The 27,386-nt window shown below is 39.2% G+C and overlaps 3 protein-coding genes across 3 annotated transcripts in view; 2 read left to right on the top strand and 1 right to left on the bottom strand.

Annotated features, from left to right (window-relative positions):
- Positions 1-3,662: 3,662 nt before the first annotated feature.
- On the top strand, positions 3,663-6,319 carry LOC306909249 (metalloproteinase inhibitor 3-like). Its single transcript, XM_079482754.1, has 5 exons — positions 3,663-3,857; positions 4,104-4,186; positions 4,426-4,516; positions 4,688-4,809; positions 5,285-6,319. Exons 1-5 carry the CDS (start codon positions 3,731-3,733, stop codon positions 5,453-5,455), a joined length of 594 nt encoding a protein of 197 aa, XP_079338880.1. The 5' UTR covers positions 3,663-3,730; the 3' UTR covers positions 5,456-6,319.
- A 1,746-nt stretch (positions 6,320-8,065) lies between these two features.
- Positions 8,066-27,386, bottom strand: part of syn2b (synapsin IIb) — a 73,282-nt gene continuing 53,961 nt past the window's right edge. The window contains exons 6-13 of the mRNA XM_079482550.1: positions 19,797-19,859; positions 18,481-18,623; positions 17,443-17,517; positions 16,249-16,351; positions 14,782-14,922; positions 14,393-14,459; positions 11,116-11,755; positions 8,066-9,460 (exon numbers count right to left, since the gene is read on the bottom strand). Coding sequence (XP_079338676.1) covers positions 9,331-9,460; positions 11,116-11,755; positions 14,393-14,459; positions 14,782-14,922; positions 16,249-16,351; positions 17,443-17,517; positions 18,481-18,623; positions 19,797-19,859 — 1,362 coding nt within the window. The 3' untranslated portion in view covers positions 8,066-9,330. The remainder of the gene's footprint in view (positions 9,461-11,115; positions 11,756-14,392; positions 14,460-14,781; positions 14,923-16,248; positions 16,352-17,442; positions 17,518-18,480; positions 18,624-19,796; positions 19,860-27,386) is intronic.
- LOC306909139 (metalloproteinase inhibitor 4-like) lies at positions 20,438-23,519 on the top strand. Its single transcript, XM_079482551.1, has 5 exons — positions 20,438-20,695; positions 21,103-21,188; positions 21,368-21,473; positions 22,803-22,927; positions 23,222-23,519. The coding sequence occupies exons 1-5, from the start codon at positions 20,569-20,571 to the stop codon at positions 23,432-23,434; spliced, it is 657 nt and encodes a 218-aa protein (XP_079338677.1). The 5' UTR covers positions 20,438-20,568; the 3' UTR covers positions 23,435-23,519.

Genomic DNA, 27,386 nt, shown 5'->3' with positions numbered 1-27,386 from the left:
ATCATGTATAACAGCACGTGTATGAAAGAGATGTTTATCATGTATAACAGCACGTGTAAGAGATGTTTATCATGTATAACAGCACGTGTAAGAGATGTTTATCATGTATAACAGCACGTGTATGAAAGAGATGTATATCGTGTATAACAGCACGTGTATGAAAGAGATGCTTATCATGTATAACAGCACGTGTAAGAGATGCTTATCATGTATAACAGGACGTGTATGAAAGAGATGTTTATCGTGTATAACAGCACGTGTATGAAAGAGATGTTTATCATGTATAACAGCACGTGTATGAAAGAGATGCTTATCATGTATAACAGCACGTGTAAGAGATGCTTATCATGTATAACAGCACGTGTATGAAAGAGATGCTTATCATGTATAACAGCACGTGTATGAAAGAGATGTTTATCATGTATAACAGCACGTGTATGAAAGAGATGTTTATCGTGTATAACAGCACGTGTATGAAAGAGATGCTTATCATGTATAACAGCACGTGTAAGAGATGCTTATCATGTATAACAGCACGTGTATGAAAGAGATGCTTATCATGTATAACAGCACGTGTATGAAAGAGATGCTTATCATGTATAACAGCACGTGTATGAAAGAGATGTTTATCGTGTATAACAGCACGTGTATGAAAGAGATGTTTATCATGTATAACAGCACGTGTATGAAAGAGATGTTTATCGTGTATAACAGCACGTGTATGAAAGAGATGTTTATCATGTATAACAGCACGTGTATGAAAGAGATGTTTATCGTGTATAACAGCACGTGTATGAAAGAGATGTTTATCATGTATAACAGCACGTGTATGAAAGAGATGTTTATCGTGTATGAAACAGCACGTGTATGAAAGAGATGTTTATCATGTATAACAGCACGTGTATGAAAGAGATGTTTATCATGTATAACAGCACGTGTATGAAAGAGATGTTTATCATGTATAACAGCACGTGTATGAAAGAGATGCATATCATGTATAACAGCACGTGTATGAAAGAGATGTTTATCATGTATAACAGCACGTGTATGAAAGAGATGCTTATCATGTATAACAGCACGTGTATGAAAGAGATGCATATCATGTATAACAGCACGTGTATGAAAGAGATGTATATCATGCATAACATCATGTTCCCTAATAAGTAAGTGAGGTAAACCTTTAAGAATTTCTGGTGTGTTGTATGTTGTATTATAAAAGATGTGAAAATATTTACAGGTTTTGTTAACCAAATACCTTATTTAATTTACCCCCTTAAAAAAAATTAAATTTGGGGCAATGGAACCAGAAGTGCTGAAATGTTTACTGCAGGTTTTGCAAATAAAACACGTCCTGTGACACTTGATATGGACACCATAGGAGACTTGTGCGATACACTTTACTCTGAATTTTGTCTCTTTATCAGTCAATGTATGGATTGCTCATATACTGTATATATATATATATATGTATATATATATATATATATATATGTACCATTACCTATATAATAGTTTAAGTATTGAATTAGTCACCTATGTACCCGCATAGTGCACACTGATACTCCAGATTAACACAAGCAGAGAGACAGCAAAAGCACTGACAAACACATTGATGGATAGCAGAAGACCTAAGCCCTCAGTGCTGACCATCCTGAAACCAAAATACACCATGAAATAAAAACATCAGCTAATTTATGGCATTTAATATAATATGACAACATACTATCACAATAAACACATTTTTATACCTATGAGAACTTGATCTGTGTTGTCACCTCAGGTATCTTGGTGGATGTCGACTGCAAACCCAAAAAGTAAAACCTGTCAGATATTGCAAGTCATTTCTATTGAAGAGAAACTTTTCCAGGGGATATTACAGCCGTCAAAATCAAGATTTGCACCTCTTCAAGACGTAGGCTTCCTCATCAACAGAGGAAAAGCAATGATGGCAACCTGGTAGCTGTATATTCCTCTGCTTTCCCAGTCCGTGTCACAGAGCAGGCCCATGGCTTATATGTCTTTGGGCACAAAATCACATGGTTATAGTTAAAATGTAACATTATAATTATTGTTGGGGATTGCCCCACTGAAGGCCAGTTTTGGACATTACTCAACGCCACAGAACACAAACATTTGTGATTGTTATTGCTATCAAAGCAGGGACCAATGCATATCAGTTACCAGTCTTGTGTTCTTCACCTTCAGCAGATGGGGGTTGGTGTGATGCCTGGCGTTGTTGTGGCAGAGGTCGGAGAGCTCCTTCAGAAGGAGGGGTGGGCGAGCTGGACCTGGAGGACTTGGTGGTTGAGGGGCACATAGTTTTTTAGTTGAAACTTGTGGACTCTTGTGGGGAGCTTTGTTTCAGTTATTTTCTCTGAGAACCTCAAAAGAGGTGATGTCGGACAGAGAGAGAGAGAGAGTTGAGGAACTGTAAGTCTGCGGTTTGTGGAGGTTTAATTATGTTATCTTGCCTGTCCCGGTTGTTATGTACAGAAACGTCCTTGGGTGTTGAGTCTTCGTCACAGTCCAACTGATGTGATGTCACTGGGCAAGATACAGCCTGAGTGGTGACCGTGAGCAGTGGTTGTTGTGGCTGAGGGGTGTTATCCAAGTGTCCATCTGACTGCTGATGTGAACTCCTGTTGTAACTGAGGCCAGTTGTATGTGTGCCATTCAGGATTGGACTGGCACATTCTGCTAATGGGTGATGGACGGAAAACAGGATATTGTCCTTTAGCACTCTTGAACCAAGTTTGTTTGGGAGTCCACTGATGATTGAATGAACTTTCTTAGCGTTTCTAAGAGTCCATTGAAATCCCTTTTAAGGAGCTCTGACTGCTCTTTTCAAAGATACATTTTGTTATTTACAATGTGATTTACAGATGTTGTGTCAGGATGTTTGACAGTTCACTTGTTTACATCAATTGTGAGTGTTGCCCTGCTACGAATGTTTCTGACAATAGAGTCCCCCACTAACAGAGTGTTTGGCTCGGCTGCTTTCTGAGCGGAGCGCCTGTTTGACATACAGCATCTGCCAGCTGCAGTGTCCACTTTTGTATACACGTTTGACTTGAGTAGAAAGCTGCAAATTGTAGTTTAGTTATGAATACATTATAATTAATCTCTAAAAAGTGATTTAAATGGATAGTTCACCCCCAAACAAACATTCATGACAGAATCTTGTTATTTCAAACTTGTATGTCATTCTTTCTTTTTTGTAAAAAAACAGTACAATGCTTTTACGTGGAAAGCCTGTAAAAATAACAGAAAATGTATTTTGTAGTGACGTTCAATTTGAAAGTGTAGACTATTCTCACCAAGGGCACTGTTGTAGAAATTCACTCCACACACCTGACCTGAAATACTCCCACACACCACACCAGTGACCCAGACAGACAGGATTCTAACTTTCCTGGTATACAGCTTTACCCAAATAATTACGTATGTTAATGTTTTTAACAAAGAATAAAAAACACCCGTTATAGATTACAGACTGTTTTATACTTCACAACACTTGGCATTAAACATTATTGTATTCTAGTATTTTATCTTTTAATATGCAGGACTAACTCATCAACACACAAGAATGTGGGAGGGGTTTGTTTGGTAGGAGGGGCAGATCCCGCCCTCAGATATGTGAACTATAAAGTGCATCCACTTCCATTGAGAGAAAAGGAGAAATTCAATCACAGTCTGTAAATCAAACCCAATCCTTTGACTTCTGCTGTACATGATGGGCTTCACACTGTTGGGTGTTGTGCTGATCTTCTTGTCTGTCGGGCTGAATATACAGACAGCAGAGAGCTACACCTGTATCCAACGTCACCCTCAAGATCAATTCTGCACTTCTGAAACAGGTACGTCAAATCTAACATCAGCATCAATTCCACAACTTTAATTTTGTTCATCAATAAATGTTCATGATTCAGAAACAAACAACAATGTCCACTGTTGAATGTTGTAAGTGGACAATAGTAGTGAAATATCTCATATTAACAATATATTAGGGAGTGTGTGAAAACTCCACAGCGCTGAATAATCGTGTTCAGGATGTTTAGACAAAACAGCATTTCTAACATTTTTGCCTCTTTATTTTCCATCAGTGATTTTAGCTGACGTAACTGGAAAGAGTGGTCCTGTTAAGGGTCAACACAACTTATTTCGGTATGAAATCAAAAATATCCAGGTGAGCGAATCTACTTGCACTTTCAAGCGTCCATATTTCTCAGAAGAGCGCAAAAGCTTTTCATTTGACATCTCAAATGAATCAAAGATAATGCAAGATAATGTTAGTCCTCATCTACAGAATAATTATCTTAAAAAATGAAAAAGAAAGAGCATCACATATTTCAAGTTTGCAGAATATTCACAATAAAATTCTTCCAATATAAAATGTTTGCATCATCATGAAAATATCTCTTTCAGGTATTGAAAGGTTCTAACAATGCAAAGCACATTAAATACGTCAATACAAATAGACGATCAGCGTGTGGCGAGGGGCGATACGTGCTTTCAGGTAAACTTCTGCGTATCACATTGAATCTAAACTTACCATAAAAAAAACCTCACAATTCTTATTGCCTTATTTCTTTATTTTTTATTAGTTGTACTTGTGAGGCAAAGCATATGAGTGTAAATAATTATTTGTCGTAGACTCGAATTTACCATTTCTACCTTTTTTTTAAAGGACACCAGATTAAATATGGGATCGAGGTTGGGATGTGTGACCTTGTCAAGCGATGGAATCTTCTCTCCTTAACGGAACAAGAAAACTTCAAACAAACATATAAGATGGGCTGCAACTGCATGGTAATGATATACTGCATACAAAACCTTACAAAATGTGACTTTGATATTCACAATTATCTACCAAAATGGCATAATTTATAGAATAAGCCAACCTCTGCCATGCAGTCATTAAAGAGAAAGCATTTAGCTTTATTAAATCAGAAAGTTCACCAAAAGATTAAACTTCTGTCATTATTTGGTCTGTTCTGCTGTTCTAAAACTGCACTACTCGTTTTGTTATGGGAAACACAAAAGTCATAATGTTACTGAAAAACTTATTTTGAAGAACACAAATGAAAGTGAACAAGGACCGAGGCTTCAGTTTCTAAATGTTACTTTGCATCTCTTGGAGCAACATGAGGATGAAGAAAACATAACTGAATATAAACTGTATGGTCTTGCTGAACTATTCCTTTAACAGCAGTTAAACACAAAACTCATGTCAATGTCAAACTGTATGTCCATTCAAACTCGTGTCAATCTGTCATCTCCACAGATCTCTACGTGTTCTGGCAGTCCATGTTGTCCCCAATATGATCATGAATGTATGTGGGATACCCACTCTCCTCACTTTCTGGAGTACGCCTGTCTGGCGGACAGTGACGGCATCTGTAACTGGTACTGGCCAGCTTCAAGAGTTGATGATGATGCAATGTGCACTGCCTAAAACACCAGCATTTTCTCATTCTTAATAAAGATATTTAGAGAATTGTTGTTCTTTCTTATACGTATTCCGCTTCAAAAGTCCTTTTCTAAATCAATTTAACACTGCTGTTTCCAACTGCAAATGAAAACCTCTGTATGCAAAAAAAACCACATGTTTCTATTTGATTGTAATGAATTCTATTCACGCTTGTACAGCTTTTAACATGTATTTAAGGTGCATTCTTTATCGTACGGTTCACTTTGAGAATTATTTCAGCCTTTAGCTCAGGTATCTGTTAATGGCAGAGGAAACTTTCTCTGCTTTTCGCAAATTGTAACTCACATTATTTGAGAAAGTGACGTGTTGGGCTAAAAGATACACATAATTTTAATAATGCCAAAATAGAATCCTCTTATTTTTATTTAGAATCAACTTATGTCATAGGGGGTGTGGGGTCGTACTACCATGTCTGATCATGACTACAATAAAGGCAACAAGTTAACATAAGACCCATTTATGTGTTGCCAAAACAGATTTCCAAGTGAACAACAAGCATTAAGCCCCAAGAAGCCTTGGTTTACAAAGATTTTATAACAGGTATAAGGTCGTTGTTAGGCGTTGTTTGGAAGATTGCTCCCCCAAAGAATGTACAGTGCCCTCCAGTAAAACTGGCACCTTTGGTAAATATGAGCAACGAAGGCTGTGAAAAAATGTTTTTTGTGTTTAATCTTTTGATCTTTTTACTCTGCTCATATTGAAAACAAACAATTGCAAATAAAACACAGTTTGAAATAACACTAATACTTTGTTAAATATATGTGTGTCACAATTATTGGCACCCCAAGGAATTCATATGTGCAAAATATTTTGTATTAAATATATGTGAAATATAATCCCATTGATATTTTTTTGTATTTTCCTAGTACACCTGGGTGATTAGGACAGGTACAACTATGACTTCCTTCTTCACAGGGATATACTGTACATATGAAGTAATACATATTCCAAATTCCCTTTGTCCTTTATCACAATGGATAAGAACAAAGAACATGGCTGTAATGTGCGGCAAAAGGTTGATGAGTTTTACAATATAGGAAGTAGCTATAAAAAATAAAATAATAAACACTGATAATGCCCTTTTCCACTCTCAGAGTAATAATTAAGAAATTGCAATCGACTGTGTGGGAAACAGAGGATGCGGAGACTCAGATGCAGGTACAATAAGAGATGTTTTATTAAGTCCTATAAATCCACCAGGCGATACCGGCCTCAAACACAGGAACCATGTAAGCAGGGGGAGAGAGTACTCGACCCACCGGGACTTACAAGAGAGCAAAACCACCTTGGGAGATCCGGACCAGTATGGCCATCGAGAACAACGAGAGTATGCGGACTCGGCCTGATGGCACTGACGGGAGAAGTGGAAGTGGACCCAATCCGAGGGGTTCCTGACCCACGAAGGGAGCACACACAGTGGGGAGATGCAACCAACCTGCCGGCTGACTCTACATGAGAAAGGTGACCAAATGTTGATAGATGCCACGGTGAAAAGAGCAGGGAGGTCCGGGACACCAACGAGAACTAAGGGTGGAATAAAAAGAACTTGAAAGCAAAGGGTCTAGGCACTGGAGACTTGAACAGGGGGAATTACGGTAGGGAGCTGCTAAAGGGAATAAAGTCCTTACTGAGGGAGAAATCTAGAACTACGACTATGATTGGGCAGGGACGTATGCAACAAACAAAGTGTAATACACGCACATGTACCCAAGACTCCATTTGAGGAAGAAAAACCCCACAGGGAGACCAGGCCTAACCAGGGGATTCCAGTTCCCCTCTGGAAAAAGCTGCAGCCTTTGCACAAGCTTGACAGTGCTGGCACAACAATGCAAAATAAAAATATAATAGATTTAAAATGATGATTAATAATCTAATAGCAGCTGAAATTTTGAAGTGAAGACGTGTCAAGTCGCTGTGTCCTTCTTTATCCAGCTCTATTATCTCCGCATTTGTCAGGTCTGGGCATGGACTGCATCCTGCCAACTCTGGTTACCTTGGACTGCATCCGTCCCACTCTAGTAACCTTGGAACAATGAGACAAGACTGGCTGAGAGTAGAGTACTGTTCTGCACTCTTTGATGCAACAAATGCATCAGTTGTTATTGGAAGTGTTCCTGGTTCCGGTTGATCTAACTAGTTTAAACTGAAAGAGTGTGTCTGCCTCCCGGACAGTGCGGGGAAGACTGTTTCAAAGTGCTAGATGGGAAAAGGATCTACCACCTGCACTTGATTTAGAAATTCTATTCAACTGACCGAACGCCTGAGAGTGTAGTGCACACGAAGGACTGTAATACAAGAGAAGTTCATTCAAGTAGTGAGGAGATAAACCATATAGGGCTTTATATGTAATCAGTAAGATTTTAAAGTTAATGTTCTCTAGTGCATTATTAATCTAGTGCATCATATTTTATGAACATACTCATTATTTGATCAGTTGTCAGTTGATCAATTATTTGAACACTTTGCTGTTTTTTACTAGTGCATTACTAGTCATCAAGTGCCACCTGCTGGACTCATGTTGGATTTACTTATAAACAAAGTTTTACCCTTTTATATTAGAGTAATGACCTCACTGAGAGTTTAACTTTTATTTCTCACAAACTAAAAGTGTTGTACAAATGTGACACAGCAATACTTGACAAATTAATTGACAAAATTATTTGGCACAATCTGCAAGACTACGGTTCTATCAGTTGTTGTTTTTTTTGCAGTGATTCTCCTGGCTCTTGACTTAACTCATGTGTTGTGTCATTTCCAGCCTTTAAACATTTTTCCAAAGAGATTTACTTTACACTCCAAGCAATTACACGACATGCATATAAAGTTTTTAACATGTTCCACAATATATTTTTTATAAAAGTGAAGATGTGTTTTCTGAGGTTCGACATCACTTGAGGATGGTATTGTTCAGGCCTATATATCCAGGACAGTGGCCTTTGTACTAACTGACCTTGTTAAGAATAAACAAATAAATGGTAAAAAAGTTACAAATACATGCATAACAGTATGTGTTGCCACTCAATGTTTCAGCGGGATGTACAGATAATGGGCAAACAGCAAATGAAAACAGGACAGATCACACTAGCGTATCAGTGGAATGGTGCGCCACATGTTTATTGACACTTGTACAGAGAAACAGTTGTCACCGGGTCATGCAAAGCAATATCACTGCGTACAAAGAAAACACAACACGAACAGTGTGACGCCGGAAATAAACATATTTTCAAATGAAACTCCTGAGATGTAAAACACACAATACAATACGATATGTAGAGATACTCCAAACATGGGACTCATGAATATCTTGACATGTTGATAAGTGCTGGACGAAGTTATGCCACTAAAATACCAGTCATCTCACCACTGCATTATAACTGATCAGTCCAAGCATTGATTATCGTAGGAAACTTGACTAGGAAAGTGCTTTTAAAAAGATCTGGAGGTTTTTTGAACTAATGTCTTACTGGCTAATGATTACAACACACAGAATAGATACACACTATGGGGCAAAAGAAGGGAAACTAGTCACAAGTCTCTGGGTAATGACAACACACTACCACAATACGACTACAACATCGAAGGGTTATAGACAACTTCAGTACACACCAGCCTCTGTAACTGATCGCTTAAAAACAATCCCCTCCTCACATAGATCCCACTGTTTCTGGGCAAAGCAATACACCAACGATCACTGTACATCCAGTCTCCACTTGTTAACACTCGGATAAGAACAGCAGAGTTGGGAGGAGGGGTTAACAGCTACATGGAATTAGCCTCAGACCAGGATGCATAACGGCTGATCGCGTCCCTGGACTCCCGTCAGGCTGCAGGGGTTTTCATTAGTCAGAGAACAGGCTGGCAAAAGACTTTCGCAAGTTTCGGATGGTCTCTGCCTTGGCTTCGTCTTCATTGCTGGAACGGAATGTATCTCCAAAGGCATTGAAAGCGTTGGTCAAGGACTGAGATTTACTGCAAACCATAAGAAAAAAGTACACAACCATTCAATCAATCATTTAAATTCATGTAATGCAATTGTGTTAAGTAATTGTGTAAAGGTAACCTGATCTCACAGGAATTCTTAACTATTTTACGAGGTGGTTAATTCTTATGAATTCATATGATTTTTGATATGATTTTTTTTAAGTAATACTGAAGCCCCTCCCCTAAGTCACTGGTATTATATCAAATAGTATTGCAATGTACAAATAAGGTTGTACGAATTAATACAAATCAGCCACCTTGGAAAATTGTTAAAAATTACTGTAAGATTGTATTGGAAAAAAACATTTTGATTTTGCCAAGTTGTGGGACAACCTTTCAAATGAACCAATCAGCTTTGAGGTGTTTCCATTGATTGTGAAGTTCTGGCTTCCAACCAGTGTCAGGTGCTTTTACATTATTGTTATTAATAATTTTCCTCTGATTTTAGAGATAACTTCCGTTTGGGGTACAGGTGGGGCTTTTCTACAGAAATTTTGTTCCAAGTTTAACCGGTTCTATCCACCGCGCTCTGCACAGGCTTCGAACCGACGTCGGTCCAGATGGGAGACGGGTGCTCTAACGAGGAGGCTAAAGACCGCAGTCTCTAGCGTCTGTCACTAGAGCATCTCTGTTGGTCGGGGAGTGAGGTTTACACACTACACAGCTCGATACTAGCTTGCCTTCATTACACTCACCCCCCTAAACCTCACTCCCATCTGGGTCACGGCACCAATTTAACCGGTTCTACCCGCCCCGCATTGCAGGCTTCGAACCGACGTCGGTCCAGATGGGAGACGGGCGCTCTGACGAGGAGGCTAAAGACCGCATTCTCTAGCGTCTGTCACTAGAGCATCTCTGTTGGTCGGGGAGTGAGGTTTACACACTACACAGCTCGATACTAGCTGGCCTTCATTACACAAGCTCCTCATAGGAACATTTGTTACTTGGCAAAATCGTAAAGCACAAGAGCTCAATCACACTGCAGGAGGTCCAGCCACTGTCTGAAAGTCTTCATTGAGCAGGGTGAAAGCTCAGCTCTGCAGGAAGGTAAAGGATCAAAAAATATCTGTTATGTACGGTACATGACATTAGGATTAGTGCATCCAACACATAGTCCAGTCAAGTGTTTCCCAATTCTGGCCCTAGAGACATCCCAAAACAACACATGACGTCCTAACCCACCACACCTGATTCATCTCATCAGCTTGAACTGTGTCTGAAAAGAAATGTATGCACTGTCATGGAACATTGATAAAGTTCAATATTACTGCATTTGTGTGCACCCGTTTGGTTAATATTTCCAATGATTTGTTGAGCTATGTATCAGAATGGGTTGGATAAAATTATTCTTATATTATTTGTATGGGCTACTGTGAAACAAATAACAAATGATGCGGTTATCTTTTATCTTTGTTTGAAAGAAATTGGTGACAGATTTCCAAAGGGATCAAATTATAAGAGCTCATTTATCAGGATCAGGATGTAAGTACTATTCCATGGGAGTTCTTATAGAAATTGTATTCAGTTGACTTCTCCAGAAGCATGATTGAGCATCTCTGATGAAATGAACTGCTGAATTGCTTCCTGCTGCAATGGACATGCTTTACAGTAGATCTAAACGTAATGAAGGCAAAGAACCTTACTTCAGGAGAGGATGAGTTGACTTCTGCTGAGGTGCAGGCTGGTCCTCTACAGGAGGCTGGTCTGGGAAGTGTTTTACCGGGGACGGTTGGGCTGGGGCTGGGCTAGGAACAGGGAAAGGAGCTGCTTTAGTAGGGCCTGAGGATCCTTCAGATGGGGCAGCGCTCTGAGCTCGGACTTCCGGTTTGGATTGCTGTTTGAGCACAGGTTTAGGCTGGAGCTGTGGTTTAGCTGGTGATTGTGGCTTGGAAGAAACTTTGGCTGGGGACTGCTCTTGTGCAGGTACTGGATCGGCCCGGATTTGACCAGGATTTTGATCTATGTCATCAAATTGGGATTTTGGATGGGCCTTGTTAGGAGGTGGGGTTTGGGGTTTCGGCTGGATCTGAGGCCTGGAGTTTCTTCGGATCGGAGGCACCGGTTTTGGGGGAAGTGGTTTGGGAGGTTGGGGTTTTGGGGGCAGTTCCGTTGGCTTGCCTGGAGTGGGTTCAGGTGCCGCTTGAGCTTGGGGTTTGGGCTGCTGCGTGGTGGGTGGAAGAGTTGGGGTAGGGCCTGATTTGGGAACTGGTTCCTGGGCAGGGACTGGCTCAGGCGGAGGTTCTTGACCTTTAGGTTGTGGTTCTTGGGGTTTCACTGCCCCCCCTAGGTTTAGTACAGAAGAGATTAATCATAAACATTTTGAAAATGCGAAAGCTAACAAGGGTTTTAAATCCAGCACCGGAAACTGACCGATTGTAAAAAATGAGGGTGCCCCCAAGTCTGGCCAAAGTAACCGTACAAGTCCAAGGTAAATTCACAAGTCTGTGATCTCTACAAAGCAAACAAAGTTTTGTTTACTCCGAACAAGCCGAATAAAACAGGGGGAACATTTAGTCTGCGGTAGGATCACAGGTTTAAAGATTCAAGGTTGTAGGTTCACAACAACAGATCATGCAAATAAAAGAATCAAGACGTAGAGGCTGCATGCTGCATCCCATGGGCTTGATTTTGATATCTTGCCTTGTGTTTATTCCCAGACATACCGAAGTATTTGTTAGTTTTATACAAATAAAGTATTAAAGAGCAAAGAAAAACCACAAAGGAATACTGGGGAACATGCAAGAAAAAGTGGGAGATTATGCTCTTTTTTATATGAAAGATAATGACCTATTGAACTAATTGTGAGTGGGACGTCTCTTTTAAACATTTATTTAGATTTTACTATACTATATTATGTCTTTATATGAATAAAATACAATATGTTTTGACTCTTTAAAAAAGTTTACATAACACCTTTTGTAAATGCTAGTTCACTTGTAATGAGAATAATGAAATACCATTAAGTGACACAGAACATATCTAAAAGGTCTGAAAAACGGGAGCTTTATTACTTTGGACATGAGGGGGAAAGACTATAGATCATGGATCTATATCAGATAACAATCACAGGTATCATTAATAACCCAAGTACTGGATTTAAAGATGCAGTGACATCAGCAAAACCACTTACATTTAGAGTTTATACTAAAGTTTGATCATATCAAAGGCAATTTTGTGAGACTTACGGATTGTTAATCAAATTAATGATTATTAAGTCACAGAAACACCTCAAATGTGTGGGTCACTACTGCTTAAGATCTGACATTGTTCTCAATCTTTGATAATTACATTCATTGATTGAATTCCTCATATTTTTCAGGCACATGTATATTTTCCATTCTTTGGTAAAGCATGCAGTTTAATCTTAAGGTAACAGTTTGCATGCAATATAAAGACACATTTATACTGTGAATATTGATACCTCTTAATACAGACACCATCTTGCAAGTTGTCAGTGAAATATTTAAAAACATCAACATACTGTACACTACAGACACTACACTGATAATACTTCTGTCCTGTGTATATTCAGTCCCAGAACCAAAGTCTTTATATCGGGAAAAGCTTATTTAAAGGAATAGCTCAGCCCAAAAATGAAATTATTCAGAAGATTTTACTCAGCCTCAAAAAGGTGAGTTACCAACGAGAGAATTGTCCTTTTCGGGTTACCTATTTCTTTTGCATGGGTTCTCAAACAAATATTGCATTGTGTAATGTCAAATTTAAATCGCTATATTGACTTATTAAAATCTTTATCTTTATTTATCTTTGCATAAAAACAGCGTTTCCACTGTATGGCTAAAATATGGCACTTCTCAAGCAATGCTTTTAAACTGCAACGTAATAAAGCATAGGGAAGCGCTGTTAGAGGAACACACAACTTGTAAAATGTTGTAAACAGTCTAAATTCTAAATTTAAATCAAACCTTTTATATTTCACATTATAGTAGTGAGGAGGGAAAAATGTAAATGTTACAAAAAGTCCTATAAATGCTTCATTTTGATTAGGCAACATATCTTTTTATCATATTTTAGGATAAAAAGTGATAATATTCACCTATTTTAAAACATGCTCTTCAATAGGTATGATACTGCTTCTAATGATGTCTAATATAAGCTGACAGTCGAGGAATCATGGGAGGATGGAGTCACAGGTGAAATCTAGTTTGCTATTCTGAAATCTCAGCGTTGCTTTTAGCCATTCAGCTTGAAGGTAATCGCTAAAATGTGTTTGGCGAGACCCTTTAGCCAGATATCCACTGGTTATGTGTTTATAGTTCAACAGAAATAAAGAAAATCTTCTTCAAACACTTGTTTTAAAACAATCTACTTCCAAAACCTCAACATTCAATCTGCCCTCAAAACAATACTCAAAACAAACATCTTATTTAGAAAAAAACACACATTGTGTTTCTAAAATGTAAACAGGGACATTCTCATCAGTCATGCAAAACCACAATCTCCACAGCTAAACAAGAACAAAACAACTTTTCACATTACTCACACTGTTCACTGATCTGATAAACGATTACGAACTACCCAGACCAGACAATAAGTAATAAAAACGCTTTTCATAGTACACATTGAAAACACTGGACACTACTGCGCTGAAGTTTGCGTATAGGCATAATAAGAGTTATTCTTTAGCCAATAGCCACGCCTTGAAAACCACAAGACTGACAACAAACAATGACAGAAACGGCACAGATTAACACCACAACCCAACTCATGGCAGATTCTGAAGCTCCACACTACCACCTCTTTAGCTATCTTAACCTCATCCAGCACCAGTGCACTGAACTTTCTCTTTACTGACGCTTGAACCGTTTATCTGGATTTGTGGAGGTTTAAATCATTTTGCCTGGACTTGTTTGGGTCCAACTGCAACTCCGTTACAGTCAAGAATGTACTGTAAACAACCTTGTGGCGGGGGCCGCTGGCCGGGGGTCTTGTTGGAGTCAGCCGGGCTTTCCTTTAAGGGAGTGCTCTGTAGATACATTTAAACATATTCACACACATTAATTCAAACATTCAAATGTAAATTCTGAGTGTGTGTCATTTGCCACAGTGCAAACACCAGAGGGCACTTTTTACAAAGACATCAAGATCATAGTAACTTTGTGAATGCTTTCATATAGTGCATGTCCTTTAACAATTGATTATATTTCTAAAACTGTATCTATTTTTTACTGTTATTATATGATAACTAACTGCCCCACCGTCACTCACATTGGAGTTTTTAGATATGTGTTGTTTAGTCACAACATGATAACATGTCCTTCAATGTCGTCTCAGTTGGATGATCATACCTGAGCAGGTTGAACAGTGGTTGAAGGTCTTTGTGTTGTCCGGCTTCCTTCTTGGTTCATCCTGGACAGGACGATTGCAGCTATCAGCTGTTTGTCCTCAACCTGATGTTCCCCAATGAGTGGCATTGAAGAACCCACAACCTACAACAAAACATCAGATGACACTTTGATATGCATTACGCTTGGGTATTAAGAGGTCATATTTTGCTTTTTAAACTGTCACCAAAATTCACAAACTAAACTATAAATACACATGAAGAACGTTGTAGTGAGGTAGGCGGGACGAGAGCCGGGATGCGAGGCTGTACATGCACAGGTGTCGTATCACGGAGGAGATTGTGGTGCATAAGAGGACGAGCGACCGGACCGTCAGGGAGAGAGGACCAGGCCTGGATTTTATGTTATGGTTTGTGTCTGTTTACTTTGAGTTTATTAATTAAAAGTGATTTCATGTTCCCCGGTTCCCGTCTCCTTCCTTCCTTTTATGGATTTTGTTACAAACGTCAGGTTCCCAAGCACCTAGTCCGCGGCATGTATCCAGGTTGGGGTCTAGCCCACCTGGGGTACCCGAACGCTAGGCACCCGCTGGACATGGCGAGTGCATGCTGATCCCCTACCATCCTGATGGAGCGCCGACAAGAGAAGCGTCTTCATCATTAGAGAAAGATTGGGTTCTCCAGGAGCTCCAACGGGGCCTTATACAGGCCCACCAGGACCATGTTAAGGTCCCAGGAGGGTACGAATAACGATAGGGGGGATTATCCCCCTGTGCGCCCCTTAGGAATCTGCTGATCAGGCCGTGCTGTCCAGATCAAGGGCCAGAAGAGGCGCCACTTATAGCAACAGTCGCCTAGTGGTGGTGCTCTTTACCATTGAATTTTCACCAGAAATGTTCGACCATTCAGGTTTGTTTAACAATACTTGTAGTGAGCTAATTATATTTTTTATTAACCCTCAGCAAGAAAAACGATTCCATGACAAAGCAGTTGCATAACTGATAATGTTTGTGCATCCAAAAACACGAAACACCTACTAGAGGAGTGACATTCAGCAATGAATCAATGTTGATCTGAATCATGTCTGCTGTAGAAAACTTTATATGTGTAGTCATACACTAAGAGAAATGTTTTAGAGAAATGTAGCTCTACTTGTACATTTATTTCATTAAAATAAATTTGGGCCTTTTTATACATTATTATGTACTGTATATATAATGAAATAATTGATGGCAATTTCTTTGCTTTATATAATGAAAGTCTGGAATGGACTATTCCCACAACTATCACCTGTTACCATCTCTATCATCACACAGGTTGAGCTCATTTCATCATGTTGGGATAATTGTTTTTACATTTCAGCTGCTTGTATAATTTAGCAGTTACTAAATGAATAGCTGAACAGAACGTTATTTTATTAGCTTCCCTAAAGGACGTCTCTTAAAAAGCAGACAGTATCATTTGTTCTCACCTCAGTGATGTAATCCTTCTCATCCTTTCCATGTATGGCTTTAATGGCACAGATGTCCAGACCTCCAAAGACCTCTGCACATGTGTCAACCCACAGCTTATATCTGCAGGACGTAAAAACACATGGCATGTGCTTTCACATCAGATACTGTCATTTTCACACACTTAGATTTAACTCAGAAGTTTCAGGAAAGTAAACTGCTTTAGCTCAGCTTCTGTCGCTCTCCTTCCTACACGTTTGGTCTCCAGATTCACTCTTTTCAATTAAAACAATTGACAAGCAGGTTTTGGTACTTTTTCATATTTATAGTAAATATTTGCTATACCCCGTGACTGTCACAGCTCTAGTATGTTTTGGTTTTGTCTTCTGAATTCCTTTGCCTGTGTTCATCATTAGTGAATTAGTCCTTCCCATGATTACGTTCCCCTCTTTAAGCCTGTCTGTTCCTTAAGTTCATTGTCTGGTGTTATTTAATGTTATGTTTGGTTTGTGAAGACTCCTGTGTTTGCCTTTTCCTTTATTAAAGAACTCTAATGGATTAACCTTCTTCGTAGTGCGATTGCTTAAGTAGCCATATAATGGATCTACATGTATATTTGCATCATTTCCATTTGTAGGGCAGTATATGTGACATGGACTTCTTTGTTAGATTTTTTTCTGGTCTGTAGAAGTTCAAACTCTGACTGAGTGATTGCAGACTTAAAACCTTGACAAGTAATGAGACATAATGAATGTTTTTAGAGTAAGGACAGCCTGGTATTTGACCCATGTCGATGTTTGCTAAAAAGGGCACAGTCCCTGGGAACTGAACTCACAAAATGATGCAAACAAATTATAACCATAAAACACATTTAAATATAAGATAATTTATAATAACAAAATCTATTAGTGTGTAACACAAAAAGACTAAGGAAGTGTACACTGCAAAAATGCCAATAAGCTCATAATGACAAATGTTGTTTTTTGGCATATTTTCTGTGAGAATAAGAGGCAGGATATACAGTAGCTTGTATTGTTTTATGGCCAGTAAGTTTTATCAAACATGTTGTAAGTTGTGACGTATTATTGCTAGTAAAGTCTAGTAAGGTATTTGAAAAGGAACAAGAACAAGACAGGACTTCATTTTGTTAATCTTTTGTTCTGTGGGAAGAGAAAGGCTGCAAAAGTTTGTAAAGGCTTTTTTATATAACTCACTTGTCAGTCATAGCCACTTGCTCCAGCATAGCAGAGCCTGTGTTTGACTTCCAGTTGCCTGAGATGGATGTTCTCCTGTGGATTAAAATAATTTATTATGTCATACACAATATCACATTCAATCTGAGTATTGATTTGGCTAAACCTCAAAATGATGTGTCTGTATTAATTACAAATGGATTGTGATGTTTTAACTGAATTTATCTAACCATTGAATAACTAATATAAAGACTATACATTGCAATTCAATGTATCATATCAATACTGCAATTATTTTTATTAAGAAAAGTTACTACAATAAAATAAATGTTGGTTCAAACAAGTTACCTGGTTGCCTTATTTTTAACTTAAAAAAATAGTTAACACGTTAAAGTAACTAATATTTTCAAGTTGAATTAACAATTAATTGTATGGCAACCAGGTAAGTAACTTGTTAAATTGAACCAGCACAAAACAAAAAGCAATTTTTACAGTGTAATTGTCATGATTCTACTGTACCTTCTTTTCGTCTTGATTTTCTAGTCTATTGGCAGGATCATGACAGAGCCACGTTTTTAGTGTAGAGAGAGACATGACATTGTTTGTTTTGACCTGTCATGCACTCTCTCTGGACTCTTCTCTTACCCCGACCCTCTTGTTACCTCGTTAAGCTTCCTTTCAGTGTTTCATTCCCGACACCTCTCCCTTGTTTATTATCCTTTGTTTGTCTACCTTTATTAAAAACTACTGGTAAGTCGCTTTGGATAAAAGCGTCTGCCAAATGAATAAATGTAAATGTACCTAACCGGTCCTTGTTGGACTACCTTGCCTTGTGGATTATATTGCCAGATTGGAATTCCTTTCCCCTTGTGTTGTTTTAGTTATCTTGTCTTTTTGCTTTTTGCCCCCTTGTGGGATGTTTTTCTATTAAAGTTATTAAAAGTTCTAACTTTGTTAATTGCTGCCTTGGTTAATACGGTTCATACTTGAAAATCGTGTGACTGAGTTTTAGCTGTTTTTCTCCTACTAGCATGCTTATGTAGGTGAAAGTGTACTTACATGTAAGCTTTATAATCAGATCCAATCTTCTGGACCCTGATATCATATTTAGCATCAATAAATGGCTCTGTGGTTGTGTACGTCTGAGTAATAGCCACAACACTTGCAATGTCTTGGAAGTCGCTATGATTGTCAACTTTCACCTGCAAGGGGAACAAGCATAGTTTCTTAATAAACATCAAAGAGTTAAGAGGTCTCCAGTCACTGCCATTGGTCGGAAAACCGGTAGACCTGCCCCAACTTCAAAATCAGGGTCCACACCAAGTCGACAAACAACCAGACGAAAAGTGGGCTGTAACGGTTTGCTCACGGTGACTGCGTCTGGGTACAAAGTTACCCTAAAACTCCAAGCCATCGGTCGAAACCCGACAGCCAAGTAGCACTTTCATTCTGCCCCCCGGATGAGGAAATTATTCTCACCAGCAGGTGGCAGTAGTCTGTATCTAATACTAAAAACGGGAAACCAGAAGAAATTCCATCTAGGCCCTCTGATTACATAAACTTATCGCAAAAACGTTTACGGTGAAAGAGATTCATGTTGAATGACAGTAAAACGGACTGATCATAATCTTTTTAAACAGGCAAGCTTTGTTTTTTGCTAACTTTCCGCCATCTGGTTGCAAGCAGTCTTGTAAAGCAGAAAAGCACCAAAAATTGGTTTGCCGACTGCCATAAAACTTCAAATGAGGATGATTTGCAACCATGTGGATGAACTTTAAGTCTTGAACAAAAAGAGAAAAGCAGATAAACGACAGGAGGAAGACTTTGTTATCAAGTCATTTGATCATCGAATTGTAAGTTATTTATGAGGCCCCGGTGTCTCGATTCATTCTGGTTGCTGATGTGCATAGTTGATTATTTTTCTTAGCTTTGGCCATTTCTCAATATGTTTGGCCTAAAAAGGAAGCCTGTCCTTCTTCAAAACAACAACCCATTGATTGTTTGACTGTCAGAACTATTTAAAGTATGTGTTTGGTGCCGATAGCCTCTCGGGCAGAGATCCGAAATGTGCCGCAGTTGCGCATCGGGCAACTTGAGTTCGATTCCCGTCCCGTGGTCCTTTCCTGATCCCCACCCTCTTCTCTTTCCCACTTCAATTTCTGTCCTCTTTCTAACCGAACTGTACAATTAAAGGCAAAAATAACCAAAATTAAAGTGTGTATTTGTTTATGTTATGTGAACTTGTTACACAGTCCCTCACCAGCTTCTTTAGCAATATTCAATCTGCAAAATTAGAAAAAATCTCCATTTAACACTATCATATAGTTATTGTTATAAAATGGCAATATCCACTTCGAGAATTAATGTAAACATACCTTTCCCATTCCGGAGTGAGCATGTCCAATCTTCACCACAACAGGAAATGTTGGCATTGAAATCTGGACAGCAGGATAAACAGAACATGCATTTAGTTTTCTTTTATCAGTTCACGTTTACATGTATGCATTTTGCAGACTCTTTTTACAAAGGGAATTACAGTGCATGCTGTCTGTACGCTTAGTTCATTTTACGTAACAATTAGGCTAATATAACAGTCCTCAGTTCTCTTCAAAGTAAAACTGTAATACCATAACCGATATGTTTTAGTTTCCCCAGTGTATGATCAATCTACATATATAATCTAGAGCAGTGTTTCTCAACCACAGGTTCTAGGCCTAATAGAAGACCTCAAGATGACTGTAAATTATTTAAAATAAGACAAAGAAACATTCAATTACCTAAAACAACTAATAAATATGGGCATTTATTAGTATTTGGTTATTTTTATAACAAAAATCTCTAGAAAACTGACAGAAATGTGTGTAGTGTGTAGTATGTGACAATGCTTTATGTTATTCAAACTTGTATTATAAGGGAGTCTTTAAATAGGAAGATTTTAACCTTAAAATCTTTGTAAATTATCAAACACACAAGAATGTTGGAGGAGTGGTTAGAGGGGAGGATCCCTCTCTCAGGCAGACACATGTAAACTACAAAATACGTTCACTTCCCCCGCGGGCTACAGAGAGAAAAGGAGAAATTAATCGCTGCTTGAATCAGACCTGATATAAATCTTTTAGCAAGAATAACATCAGTCTTCTGCTTTACATGATGGGCGTCACACTGCCGGGTGTTGTGCTGATCTTCTTTTCTATAGGGCTGAATATACAGACAGTGGAGAGCTGCAGCTGTTACCTAAGTCACCCTCAAGATGATTTCTGCACTTCTGAAATGGGTACGTCGAACCTAAAATGAACATTATTCGTGCAACTCTTCTTATACTTTTCTAAAACATATTTTGAATGCCATTTTTTCATTTCTTATTACATTCTTAAAATCACGATGACACATACTTTTTTGGTCTAAATGGTTCCATATGGACGACACCATTCCAAATAGTAATCCCAGTGGCATAAAGTGTAAAGTATAGCTTTGACTCTGGAGACTGGGGTTCCAGGACTTTTATATCTCAATAAGTTGCCATCATTTATAATTTTAATAACTATGATGATTTACACTCTTAATGTTTAATGATAACAACAAAACTGATGTGCAAATAGTAATGTTATCTGCCACTGTTTATAAGTACCAATAGCATCAAAACAGCATTTCTGAAATTTCTGACATTTTATTTTCCATCAGTGATTTTAGGTGACATAACCAGTAAGGAATATGTTATTGAGGATGGATGGGGGGAGTTATTTCGCTATGAAATCAAAATAATTGAGGTGAGCTACTGTTCTTGCACTTTCAAGCATCTGTAAATTTCAGAAGATCACAAAACCCTTTTTATGCTTATGCTCCAATCAGAATCAAATTTTGTATGTAATAATGTTCAACTTTAATCTAAAAAATTAAATACCACCAATATAAATGTAGGCATAATAATGTAGATTTCTATTTTCAGGAACTTAAAGGTTTTAACAACGCAAAAGGAATTCAGTATGTGTACGCGTATCAAGATGAAGCCACATGTGGCATTACATTGGACCATAGGCGATACGTGCTTTCAGGTAAAATAATTTACACATTTGCGTCTCACATTGAAATTAAACTTACCATGAAATAAAAATATAGACCCATGAATGAGGTGTCAAATCCACAGACTTATTAAGGAGGAGAGGTGTGCTATGAATTCCCGGTAACGCTTTAGTATAGGGACCAATTCTCACTATTTACTAGTTGCTTATTAGCATGCATATTATTAGAATATTGGCTGTTTGTCAGCATTTATAAAGCACTTATGCATGACCATATTCTACAGCCCTAATCCTAATCCTACCCAATACCTAAATCTAACAACTATTTTAGTAACTAATTAGAATCAAATTAGGAGTTTATTGATGCAAAAGTCATAAAAAATGGTTAAAGCAGCCGTATCTCGGTTTCTGCATATATCATGTTAATCTTGAGTTATAGAATACTATTATAGAAAAGTATAGCACCCTTCAAATATCTGTGGTCTTTAGTTTGATCACATTTGTAGAAGACAGATAAAGCTGTACGATTATTTCAGAAGACATGCGACGCATGCAGGGGGATGGGGGGACGGAACTAAAGTATGTGTGCACCCATTGCCAACAAAACACAGACATGACTCAGTTTCACTTACTGCTGCGTGCAGTTCAGGTCCGGCATCTTTTAGCACTGGGACCGCACCATCTTTCAGTTTCAAACAATTTCCAAATCCAGTGTTATGTCCACCATTTATATAACATCCATCACTGAAATGCCATGGACAAACAAATACACCTCGACATTCCTCAGTATTGCTAGGGTAACAAACTGCAGGCCCACAGGTCGCCCTATATCATCCGTTGACGCGTGAGCAATTGCTTTTCCGGGAGAATTGCCCAATTAGGGACTAAGAACAGTTTTTATGACATTTAACGGATTTTCATGTCGAAAAAAACTTTATACGAACCTATTTGACGCTGGGGAAGTTGACCATGTTAAGCATGAGAAGACAATAGGTTTAACATTGTAAATAAGTCAGAATGCATGAAACACCGTTGCAGGGCCACTTTAAAATAAAGTGTGAACGAATTTTCTAATGATTGGGTGTACAATGTTAATGGGGCGAGTGAAAAATTGTTTAAAAAATGTCAAAGAATGACATTTTTGCAGGGACAGACTGACCATCTGGAGCACCGGAACTTTCCCCTCACCCTAGCAACAGTATAGCAATATGAACAAGCCATATCCCAAATCCACACCATCGGACTTGGTATGCTATCTTGAGCACTTTAGCAACTGACCAGTGCCAAATTTTGCATTGCAAGCACCACTCACATATAAAAATATCAAGAAGAATGTATAATTTCTACTTTTCTTTTTTAAAGGACACCGGTTTAAAGATCATGGGATCAAGGTTCACTTTTGTGACCTTGTCAAACGGTGGGACGTTTTATCCTTAACAACGCAAGAAAACCTCAAACAAGCATATAAGACAGGCTGTAACTGCATGGTAATGACGTAAAGCATACAAAACCTTAAAAAAAGTTTACTTTGGTATTCACTATTATTTTCTATACAAGTCTTCATTAAAAAGGATGCATATTAATTGTAAAGAGGAATTGTTTTCCCAAAATAACAATTCTGTCATGATTTTGTTTCAGGCTCTTCTAAAACTGTGTTACAGGTTTTGTTTGTCAGAATTTTACTGAAAAACTATTCCTGTAACATACATAAACACGTCAAACTCATGTCAATGTCAAACTGTACATCAGCTCAAACTCATGTCAAACTGTCATCTCCACAGATCTCTGCGTGTTCTGGCAGTCCATGTTGTCCCCAATCTAAGAATGAATGTATGTGGGAAAACAACTCTCCTCAGTATCTGGAGTACGCCTGTCTGGAGAACAGTTACGGCGTCTGTAGCTGGTACAGAGAAGGTTCAAAAGTGGATGCAGATGCAATGTGCATACCCAAAGGGCGGAGCATTTTCTCATTCTTAAAGAAGATGTTTGGTTGATGCTGAGACTCACTGTTCTTTATAAATGCTTATCCATTCTTCCCCCAATGACTGTTTCCATTAGCAAATTAAACACATTTTATGCAAAAAGTAAATGTGTTTGTCTTTTACTTTTATCAGGGAACGTAAGTTTTTTGCAGTAAAATATCCAATAACTACTAGCCAGAGTAATATACTTTGTTCATTTTGGTACTTACAAATGTTTCCAACAATTTGTAAATCGTGAGAAAATGTTCATTTTAACCAGTGACACAGGGCCATGTCTGGCAGTCGCCTGTCAATAGCATCACATCCACATTACCAAAGAGACTGACCCTACATTCCAATCCACATACTATCCGTCCAAATAGTAGAATTAATACGTTCCAAATTGTAGTATGTTGAAAATAGTATTCCAAAGTTTCCTCGATGGTCTACTACTTCCGGTAGAAATTCGAAGTGCTGAATGATGCAAACGCTGACGGCAGATATTACTCACAACTCTCCACGAGTAGGCGGATTTTAGTGATGCTCCACTGCATTAATACATTATATAACCTACTGTATATATAAAACTTATCTAAATAAAAAAAACTACCATTTCTTTTAAAGTGCGTTATGAAGTGAACAAGGGAAGTTTATATGGACAGACCCTCCATCCCTTGTCTACTTCTTATGTACACTTCAAGCAGCAATATATTTCACAATTCAACTTCCCTGTGAGGTCGGCTCTCCTATTTTTTTCAAGTGGTTGATGTCCTTAGTGCAACATCATGTTGACCCTGGGACAACATTTAACCAATCAGATTTCAGAAATAAATGTACAGTTTATTTTAAGTTTAATCTTACAGCCAGGATTAGGTGCTTCTTAGGTTTTTCAATTATCATTTCCCTCTGATTTTATGGGGAAGTTATGGTTAGGGTTGGGCTTTGGTGTAGAATTTATTTATAAAAATATTGTCCTTAGGTCAACAAAATATGTTGCCATGAGGACATCAACCACTTGGCAAAATCAGGTCAAGCGAGTGAGGTCACAGCAGAACGCTCCACTGTAGTATGTGGTATATTCTTTTTTGTATAAACGCATAATAGTGTAGATTACATTAATTATGTTGAGATTTAATTGCATAATACTTGTGCCAAGGTTTTGAAAATGTAATTTTTCTCAAATAGATTATACATATATCTTTATTTTCTACAACAACTGATATGTAAATAAAATGCTGCATAAAATAAATTCCTTAGTGAACTTGGGTTTATTTAATAATTCAGCTTCAAAGTGAATACCAAGTGGTCAAGGGCTTAGAGAGTTCCATTTAAACCTTATTCACGAGTTCCACCCAGTAGTGGGCATTCATGCAACGTTTGCAAATTATAGACTCACCGGCAGATTGTCATTCTCCAGAGACGGGAGAAAACACACCTCTGTGTCTGGTGGAAGAGAGGCTTCAGCAGCTGTTGTGGGAGCAGCACTCACTGTGTTAGCTATCTGTGGAGTTTGTGTGATAAAGAAGAGACTTTTGGAGGTTTGACTTTTCGGTTCCACTTGGGTACTTTATATGCTTTTCATTATATACTTAATCTGCCGCTGGCAGGCAAAGGGGGAAATGTTGGCAGGCTGGCGCAAGAGGAAATGCCGACTGGACTGCCTCTTAGGAAAATGCAGCGATCCCCTCCTCTGCATCTTCCTCCTGGAGCTGAGGAGACGCGTTGGGGAGTGCGAGACTGACTAGCGGGGCAGGACCTCCGAGAGTTGAGGTGGGCGGAGCAGGGTTCCCTAGAGTTGCGATAACCACCAAGCAATCCTCCGGGATGGGAGGCAGGCAGGAACATGAGGAGTCCCAACTTGCCACTGATACCCAGGCATACTCAGCCAGCGCCCCGAGGATGGAAAGGACCGTCGCCCTTCTGGATCATGGCGGAAGTCACCTTCCAACAATTCTGGTGGTCAGCCAACTCCTTCCTAGCCGGGGATGAGCTGCGATCACAAGCACGCCCGGCTCCACCCACTCCCAAGCACCACACGCAGCCTCTCCCAAAACTTAACACACACACCTGCAGCTCATCATTACCTCATCACTGCCTGCACTTAAGCCCCACGCTCACACACAGTCACTGTCCGATCTCGTTAGCACTACGCTTACCTCAAGGACTCTCCCAAGCTACTAACCTGCTTCCTCGTCTCCAGTGTGTCTCCTGTCACCATCGTCTGCTTGGCTCCAGTGTTCCGTTCTCCTTATCCTTTAGGTTTTGTAAAAAGCTGCTGAGTATTAGGTGCATTGCTCACCTTGGTGGTATAAAAATATGTTTTGGTAACACTAGCAGAGATGAAAAGAGCAGTGATTGGTAGTCCCCTAGGTCAGCAGGATTCTTTGTCTTGTGCCATTTCCTTTTAGCAGCCCTGAGTGTACTCCGCTGTTCACGGAGGATGTCAGACAGCCAAGGGCAGGAGGGGGTGGCATGAGCTGTTCTGGAGGACAGAGATTATCTAGACAGGATGTAAGTGTAGAGCATAAGGTGTCGGTGGCAGTGTCAGCATCCAGAAATGCAAAGTTGGAGGGAAGAAAGGATGTCACCTTAGCAGAGAGGGTGCAAGGGGAGAGAAAGCAAAGGTTCTGTCTGAAATAAACAGGTGGTGGTGCTGGTGTAGTGCATATAGGAAGGAGCATGTTGAAAGTGATGAAGTGGTCAGAAATGTGAAGAGGTGTGGACTAAACTGACTATAAGAACTCTAAATATTCACTGATGGCTGTCACTTTATGTTAATCTTTGAAAAATTATTAATAAATGGTTTCCACGTCATTAAAGTGGTCATATGGTGCGAATACTTGTTTTTCTGTGTCTTTGGTGAGTTATAAGTTGCCCATGCATGTATTAGATGCGTAAAATTGCAAAAAAATACATTTCAGAACAAAAGATGCATTCTATCTAATTGAAAATGCTCTCCCAGATCTGCCTGAAATGCCTTGTGTAACCACACCCCCACGAATGTATGTCATTTTGTGACAAGACTTGACTAAGACCGCCCAAATCTATGCGCAAGTTAGGTGGGTGTACTTGTAAATCTCATTGTTGAGACAACAAAAATTGGAATGGTTACATTTTAATTATAACACGGTTCCGGAAGAGTACAATCTGAAAATTCAAGTGTGTGCAGCGCATTTCACGAATGATTGCTCATGAACCTGTGAGAGATCAAGGCCGGCTGTGCACAAGCATTTGTTAAAAGCCTTTAAATGGACAGCCTATTATGGCCTATTAAGTATATTATATGTAGTAGACATGGCGTAACACTGGTTGATCAAGAAGGGTCAAAGCCTGCACGTTATTTGTTATGTTACTGTTGCCTGCTGTAGTGCGAGCTTGTTTCTCTCTCACACAAACTCTGTATGATGTATATGTTTTTTTTGTTTATAGTCTTTATAAAGTCATATACACTGCAAAAAAAAAGTGAGTCTTGCAGGAACTGCTCACACACTCCAGCCAGGTCTAGCTTTGTCTTGCAATAGGAGGAACCCAGGGCCAACCGCATGGGCATATGGTCTCACAAGGGGTCTTGATCCCTAATGGCAGTCAGGCTACCCCTGGCGAGCACATGGAGAGCTGTGTGGCCCTCCAAAGAAATGCCACCCCACACCATTACTGACCCACTTCCAAACCAGTCATGCTGGAAGCTCTGTCACGTCTGTCAGCTATGCTCAGTGTGAACCTGCTTTCATCTGTGAAGAGCACAGGGTGCCAGTGGCGAGTTTGCCAATCTTGGTGTTTCTTTGGCAAATGCCAAACGTCCTCCCCGGTGTGGACCCCAACCTGTGGACACCGGGGCCTCATACCACCCTCATGGAGTCTGTTTCTGACCGTTTGAGCAGACACATGCACATTTGGGGCCTGCTGGAGGTAATTTTGCAGGGCTCTGGCAGTGCTCCTCCTGTTCCTCCTTGCACAAAGGTGGAGGTAGCGGTCCTGCTGCTGG

This window comes from Barbatula barbatula (genome assembly GCF_947034865.1).
Source record: "Barbatula barbatula genome assembly, chromosome: 20".
Classification (NCBI taxonomy): Eukaryota; Metazoa; Chordata; class Actinopteri; order Cypriniformes; family Nemacheilidae; genus Barbatula; species Barbatula barbatula.
This window is presented reverse-complemented; position numbering and strand designations above follow the sequence as displayed.

Coding starts and splice junctions, on each gene's coding strand:
- LOC306909249 (XM_079482754.1), top strand. CDS start 3,731: ATGATGGGCTTCACACTGTTGGGTGTTGTGCTGATCTTCTTGTCTGTC. Junction 4,517..4,687: donor GGGGCGATACGTGCTTTCAG/GTAAACTTCTGC, acceptor TTTTTTTTAAAG/GACACCAGATTAAATATGGG. Junction 4,810..5,284: donor AGATGGGCTGCAACTGCATG/GTAATGATATAC, acceptor TCATCTCCACAG/ATCTCTACGTGTTCTGGCAG.
- LOC306909139 (XM_079482551.1), top strand. CDS start 20,569: ATGATGGGCGTCACACTGCCGGGTGTTGTGCTGATCTTCTTTTCTATA. Junction 20,696..21,102: donor TTTCTGCACTTCTGAAATGG/GTACGTCGAACC, acceptor ATTTTCCATCAG/TGATTTTAGGTGACATAACC. Junction 22,928..23,221: donor AGACAGGCTGTAACTGCATG/GTAATGACGTAA, acceptor TCATCTCCACAG/ATCTCTGCGTGTTCTGGCAG.